This window comes from Oncorhynchus clarkii, chromosome 22, assembly GCF_045791955.1.
Source record: "Oncorhynchus clarkii lewisi isolate Uvic-CL-2024 chromosome 22, UVic_Ocla_1.0, whole genome shotgun sequence".
NCBI lineage: Eukaryota > Metazoa > Chordata > Actinopteri > Salmoniformes > Salmonidae > Oncorhynchus > Oncorhynchus clarkii.
Genome location: NC_092168.1, coordinates 24537104 through 24544905, shown reverse-complemented (window position 1 = coordinate 24544905; position 7802 = coordinate 24537104). Strand labels below are relative to the sequence as shown.

The 7802-nt window shown below is 41.7% G+C and overlaps 1 protein-coding gene across 3 annotated transcripts in view; it reads left to right on the top strand.

The window, feature by feature from the left end:
* The first annotated feature begins 270 nt into the window (after positions 1-270).
* LOC139380673 (sushi-repeat-containing protein SRPX-like) overlaps positions 271-7802 on the top strand; it is a 34453-nt gene continuing 26921 nt past the window's right edge. Inside the window, exon 1 of one of the 3 annotated variants that reach the window (XM_071123593.1) lies at positions 271-424. In XM_071123593.1, the coding sequence (XP_070979694.1) occupies positions 349-424 (76 nt within the window). In that variant the 5' untranslated portion in view covers positions 271-348. Of the gene's footprint in view, positions 425-1382; positions 1437-7802 lie in introns of those variants that run through there. The other 2 variants (XM_071123594.1, XM_071123595.1) reach the window with 2 other exon arrangements.

Sequence of the window (7802 nt, the reverse complement as noted above, 5' to 3'; positions counted from 1 at the left end):
ATGTATCACTTTGGTGTTTGAGATGCCTTTATTTGGTTGTGCTTTTAGATTTTTTTCTTGGGGAATGTATTTCCCCAGCAGCCTTGGCAAGTGGCAACTAGACCGAAATGCGTAAGCTATTGTATGAAAACAAAGTCCCTTTGTTGCAGGTTAAAATGTCTACTATAATTTGTTAGAGTTGTTTGCAGTGTTTAGTTCAGTGTTGCTGCACTTAGCTGTGACGCGCGCGCCGTGGCTCAAGCCAGATTCGATTATGATCCTGGTGGAGTATCCTCTCGTGTTTCTGGAGCAGGAGGCGGGTCTTTGGAAAGTTGGAATGCCTTGGAAGTTTTCCTGTACTTTACAAAGATGTTGAATATGGACACCTGGCTGGTAGTGTCCCTGTTCGTGTTTGTCCAGCTCTTCTTCAGTTTAGCGTATGAAGGTAAGGAATTGCAAATATTTATCCATCCCGCGGATCAGAGGGATTTAGTTAACCCACTAGTGTCCAAAATGACACCGTCCATTTAATTTACATTTCTCAAATGTAACGTTTTTAGATATTTGCATAACATAGTTAGTGGTTGTTGCAATTTGTTCTGTTATTACGTATTCATTATCGGTTAGCCTATATCCCACCGCTACTTTTTGAGAGACACATTTTATGTTTACGTGGAGGGGGGTGAGGCTAGGGTAAAAGGGGGAATGCAGTGCGCATCTGGGGGACGTCTCCCGCAGAATTCATGAGAGACACTAAAGCCAGCATTATGTACATGGTGCCTTAGCTTACCTTCGTGCTATAGCTTGTAAAAAAAATGTTTTATTAATTAAGTCCCTTGTTCAAGTTATTTTGCCATGCAAAGTAAGGGCGCTATCCCACTGGGCACAGACGTCAATTCAACGCAGCTATTCCACGTTGGTTCAACGTAATGTCGTGGAAACAACATTGATTCAACCAGTGTATCCAGTGGGTAATGAGTTTAACAGTTGTACATTCGTTTAACAAGGGAATATGTACGTTGAACGTGCCAAAATGTAACTAATCTTTACCTAGCTAATGGTCTATGATTTCAGTCAACAGAGTGGCGAATCACATCGAAGTTGTCAATAGCCTAGATAATTCCACGTCTCCAGTAAATATTTCCCGACTACAGTCCACCCCAGTGTGACCGGCATTGGAGCTCCGTGCTCTGCAATCAGAGCCCATAGCTCCGGGATGTCGGAGCCGTCACCGGCCACAAGCCACACAAGGGCTCCTGTGTTCGGACTAACTGCACATTTGCTCGGGCTGCCTCCTCCCATTTCCTAGCTTTCCTAGACCCACAGATGTGTGGAGTCAGTGTCTGTCCAGTGCTGGGTGGTTTTGTTTAATAAGATTGTAGGGTCTCTTTGGAGGGTGACAGGAGGACTGTACCAGTTGAATGGAACCGTCAACAGGCCATACCATTGATTTAAAGGTAGACAGACACCATGATGGGATAGAGAGACCATTATAGTTGTTTTATTTTTTGCTGGTCGATTGATTTGATTCCATGTGGTGTTCTCTCATCTTAGCTTGGTTACACAATAATTTCACACAAAGTCACACACACATATATGCAAGCACTTACACACACACACACTGAGAGAGAGTTTTCCAGATGGCTGGGTGCCAACAGGGCAGGGACAGTATCCTGCAGAGGAACATTCACTGAAGAGTAATGAGAAGCTGAAATAAGTTCAAGACGAGATGGGACTGTATAATAGTTTGGATGCATGGGTGTATACGTGTGCGTTTATCATGGAGTGTATGTGCATGTGTATGTCTGTATCAAGGTTAGAGATGTAATGTGTGTCAGAGAGAGAGATTGTGTGGGTGTGTGTGCTTGAGGGTGTGTGAGGGTGTTGATTTGGAGATGTATGTGTCTTGTCCAGTGGCGGCGCGGCTCACCACTTCTGTCTGAGAAACAGGCTGAAACATGTGCATACGCTACTGGAGTTAGATTTACACTGACAGGGTAAACACAGCTTGTCAAACTGATGCTTATAGCTGGAGGTCACTGGTGAGTCTGTGTGCTTGTGAGTGTGTGTGTGTGTGTGTTTATGGGGGTCTTTGTATTTATTTGCGGGTTGTTAGACTTTATGTGGCGTAATTTATGTGTGTGTGTGTGTGTGTGTGTTTTAAAGGGGGTTGAGAAGGGTGGATGGTTTGGGTTTTAAGTAGCCTTAGTAACCTTTCTTTGCTTTGGTGTTATAGAATGCATTGAGGTGTCTACTGAGAGACAGGCTGAGTGTTGTTACTTTACATGCATTGAGGTGTCTACTGAGAGACAGGCTGAGTGTTGTTACTTTACATGCATTGGGGTGTCTACTGAGAGACAGGCTGAGTGTTGATGCTACCTCCAGGGCATATGAAGATGGGTGGTAACTGGCAAGGGAAGGGTTTGATGGTTGGTTCTCTCCGGAACTCGGTATGTTTCTGTCTCGGCTGCTGTCTCAAAAAACAAGATGGTTGCCGCTGTCTCCTTTGTCCCGTCTCATTACTATTTTCTCTGTCAGCACAAGCAGACACTCACACAGACACACATACACACTCAGTGACGCCTTCTCCTTTATTGCTCGCTCAGCATGCATTTCTACTTACAGTGAAACCCAGTCATAATGACTCTATGAATCATTCATATTCTACGAATGGACTGCTGTGCTGTTGGTCTATGGTAGGTGAGTGACCTTGTATGTATAGTTAATTGTCAGAAAGCTCAAACATGCCGTCTTGCCACTGGAGTAGCAGTAATAATGGTTCTTCTCATTTTCCATGGTGAGAGAGAAAGAGAGCATGACGGTAAGCGAGTCAGGGATTGATGCGTTAAGAAAGGTGTTGTGAGCATGTGATGTTGGAGAGAACACAAGTTAAAGTGGTTGGTTGAGGAAGAGATCTATTAAAGGGAAGTTGTGCACAGAGGCAGTGCGAAAAATATGGTCAAATCACTTCACTGTCTTTAGTCTGTGTGTTTCTAATGCCCAGATTAAATAACAGATGCCTGTACTGCCTGTTCAGTTCTCCTCCTGGCATGTTTCTACATTAACCCTGTCATGGATTCCTATTACGCACAGCTCAGCTGAATAAAGCTGACTGGAACCTCAGTTTGTGTTCCCTCTGGCCCTGTTGTTCTCATTGAGCTTGGCAGGAGAGCCTCTCTCTCGCTCTCTCTGTTTTATCAACACCGTGTTCTCTCTGACGTCTTCCCACCCTCTGAGGAGTCATTTTCACTGTGAGAGAGAGGAGAAAAGAAGAGAGAGGCTGTTAGGGATTCTGTCTGATTCCAAACCTCAGTGCACTGACAGAAAGACTGTTGGGACCGGGACCATGTTTATGTGGATGAATGACAACTTATAGGTTTTCTCTTTCTTTGTTATTGAAAACTCTGGATCTGGCCTTCATTCACACACTGATGTTAAGCAAATAAGAAATAACTTTATACTGCCAAGTTGAGTGTCAACTTCTCAGCATATCGGCTTTTATTCAAGGCTGGCTCAATTTGATGATGTGGATGAGATCGTTTCAAGTTAATCATAGTGTTATTTTGTCCCTGGCTGTTCTGGAGACCGCTTTGAGTGGAAAAGGAACAGTACTGCGGTATTCTAAGATCCCTCTAAGATCCCTTAGGAAAGGAGAGAGACAAGTCTATAATAATGTGTTATGCCCTCTGCTGCAGATTGCTGGATGGGATGTGAGTGTCAGTCTAACTGGCTGCCTTTGTCTCTAAGGATGTGCATGTGGAGAAGATGGACTAGCTCTGCATCTGGGAAATATCCCCTGCTATAGGCTATGAGGCTCTCTGCTGGTATGGTGTATGTCAGTAGAGCCCCCTAGGATTCAATTTATTACAGAATAACAAAACCAAAAAATCAGAGCAGAACTTTAGTTGTTGTAGCAGGATAGTAATCTGTAGAACAGTCTCGATAGAGAGAGAAAGGAAGGCCTACGTGTGTGTGTGTGTGTGTTAGATTTACTCTGTTGTCTGTTGTCTATTATGGCTCCATAACAAAGCCCAGTAGAGATGTGTGGTAAGTTCTCCATGTGCACTCTGGTGTTGGGCCATATAGCGGTAGTACTCTGTAAGGATAGTCATATATAACCTCACTGTAGGCAGTGAATTGACTGCAAGCTTGTTATAGAACTGATCTGAAGCAGCAGCACACACCTGTGATTAGTTTCCCAGATATGTCTGTTTCCCTCTGATAGACTTCCTTGGCTGTGTGCCCGTGAGTTTTCCCCTCAGTCAGCCAAATCAGATTCAGGGTCTGTATAAGGATGTGCTCAGTAGCAGTGTGATCTGACTGCTAAAACCGCAGTGCACGTTAGGCATTTGGCTGACGTGTATGTACGCCCGCCGGGCTGGGAGCGTGTAGCTGTAGCAGGAGTGAAAGACTTCTCTGTCTGTTTTGTCCCTCATGGATCCTGAACAGAGAACACATTCACACTGGGTTGGAGTCCACAACATCCTCCTCTGGTAGCGATTGGGCCTATCTGAGCTCACTCCTCTCCCATTTACACCCCTTTCCTTCCCTCACCCATTCTCTCTCCCGCTCCCTTCACTATAATCCTCACCTTTTTCTCTCTCCCTCATGTCACTCCTTTATCTTGCATTGTGAATTGAAAGGTTATGTATCATTTTGAAGCAGAAGGCTCTAGATCATGCAGTAATTTTGCTGTGACAGCGAAGCATTGTCTGCCAGACAAGCAACGTCCCAATACTCATATCTGCTTTCCTTTTGACAACTGATATCAAATATCTTGACAGATGAAAGCAATAAGCCAGATTTCTATTGGAAGGGCCATTCTTTTTCTAGCTCTCTCACATAGAGGTCGACCGATTAATCGGAATGGCCGATTAATTAGGGCCGATTTCAAGTTTTCATAACAATCGGAAATCGTTATTTTTGGCCCCCCGATTTGGCCGAATTCTTTTTTTTTTTTGTACACCTTTTTAACTAGGAAAGTCAGTTAAGAACACATTCTTATTTTCAATGACGGCCTAGGAACGGTAGGTTAACTCCCTTGTTCAGGGGATTCAATCTTGCAACCTTACAGTTAACTAGTCCAACGCTCTAACCACCTGCTTTACATTGCACTCCACAAGGAGCCTGCCTGTTACGCGAATGCAGTAAGAAGCTAAGGTAAGTTGCTAGCTAGCATTAAACTTATCTTATAAAAAACAATCAATCAATCATAATCACTAGTTAACTACACATGGTTGATGATATTACTAGTTTATCTACCGTGTCCTGCGTTGTATATAATCGATGCGGTGCGGGAAAAGGACTGCCGTTGCTCCAACGTGTACCTAACCATAAAAATCAATGCCTTTCTTAAAAATCAATACACAGAAGTATATATTTTTAAACCTGAATATTTAGCTAAAAGAAATCCAGGTTAGCAGGCAATATTAACCAGGTGAAATTGTGGCACTTTTTTTGCGTTCATTGCACGCAGAGTCAGGGTATATGCGATAATAATAAACGTTTTGTTTTCGAAATGATAGTTTCCGGATTCGACCATATTAATGACCAAAGGCTCGTATTTCTGTGTTATTATGTTATAATTAAGTCTATGATTTGATATTTGATAGAGCAGTCTGACTGAGCAATGGTAGGCAGCAGCAGGCTCGTAAGCATTCATTCAAACAGCACTTTCGTGATTTTGCCAGCAGCTCTTAGTAATGCTTCAAGCATTGCGCTGTTTATGACTTCAAGTTTATCAACTCCCGAGATTAGGCTGGTGTAACCGATGTGAAATGGCTAGCTAGTTAGCGCGCTAATAGCGTTTCAAACGTCACTCGCTTTGAGACTTAGAGTAGTTGTTCCCCTTGTTCTGCAAGGGACACGGATTTTGTGCAGCAATGAGAAATGCTGCTTCAAATGGTGGCTGTTGTCGATGTGTTCCTGGTTCGAGCCCAGGTAGGAGCGAGGAGAGGGACGGAAACTATACTGTTACACTGGCAATACTAAAGTGCCTATAAGAACATCCAATAGTCAAAGGTATATGGAATACAAATGGTATAGAGAGAAATAGTCCTATAAATATAATATTAACTACAACCTAAAACCTCTTACCTTGGAATATTGAAGTCTCATGTTAAATCTTCTTAGGGCTGCAATCCCGTTAACGGGATCGACATGAGCCAGTGAAAGTGCAGGGCGCCAAATTCAAAACAACAGAAATCTCATAATTACAATTCCTCAAACATGCATGCATCTTATACCATTTTAAAGGTAATCTTGTTGTTAATCCCACCACAGTATCCGATTTCAAATATGCTTTACAGCAAAAGCAACACAAACGATAATGTTAGGTCACCTCATAGCCACAGAAAAACACAGCCATTTTTCCAGCAAAATATTTTCCAGCCAGTCACAAGAACCACAAATAGAGATTAATCACTTTGATCATCTTCATAAAATGACACTCATAGGACTTCATGTTACACAATACATGTATGTTTTGTTTGATAAAGTTCATATTTATCAAAATATGAGTTTACATTGGCGCGTTACATTCACTAGTTCCAAAAACATCCAGTGATTTTGCATACCCACATCATTCAACAGAAATACTCATAATAAATGTAGATGATAATACAAATTATACACATGGAATTATAGATATACCTCTCCTTAATTCAACCGCTGTGTCAGATTTCAAAAAAACTTTACGGAAAAAGAAACCCATGCAATAATCAGCGAAGGCGCTCAGAAGTAAACGTCATAATAGCCGCAATGATGGCGTCAATATAAACAAGAAATTATATGATAAATATTCCCTTACCTTTGATCTACATCAGAAAGCACTCCAGGAATCCCAGGTCCACAATAAATGTTTTTTTTGTTCGATAATGTCCTTTATTTATGTCCAAATACCTTCTTTTGTTAGCGTGTTTGGTATACATATCCAAACGCTCATTCTGGTCAGCGTTACATCGGACAAAAACTTCAAAAAGTTATATTACAGGTCGAAGAAACATTTCAAACTAAGTACAGAATCAATCTTTAGGATGTTTTTAACATATAGCTTCAATAAAGTTCCAACCGGAGCATTCCTTCATGTCTTCATGAGCAATGGAACGCAAGTGAATACCATGAGAAATAAGCGTGATCAGAAAATGGCTGACTGCCAGACATCTGATAGATTCTGCTCTCATTCACTCCCACAACACCGTAGAAGTCTCATTCAAATTTCTATTGATGGTTGACATCTAGAATAACATCTGGAACCCCTAGGCAGTGCAACATCATTCATATCTCAAGAGGATTTCATTGGGGACTCTGGTGAATACATACAAAGCTCAGATTTCTCACTTCCTGTTTTGATTTCTCCTCAGGATTTTGCTTGTCATATGAGTTCTGTTATACTCACAGACATCTTTCAAACAGTTTTAGAAACTTCAAAGTGTTTTCTATCCAATACTAATAATAATATGCATATATTAGCAACGCAGACCGTTTCCTTTGGGCAACTTATTCATCCAAGCTACTCAACACTGCCCCCCAGCCATAAGAAGTTAATGCAACCGCTGTGTCAGATTTCAAAAAAGCTTTACGGAAAGAGCAAACCATGCAAAAATCTGAGAACGGCGCTCAGAAATTATTATTTTTTATCCGCCATGTTGGAGTCAACAGAAATCAGAAATGACATTATAAATATTCCCTTACCTTTGATGATGTTCATCAGAATGCACTCCCAGAATCCTAGTTCCACAATTAATGTTTGATTTGTTCGATAATGTCCATTATTTATGTCCAAGTAGCTACTTTTGTTAGGGCGTTTAGTACTCAAATCCAAA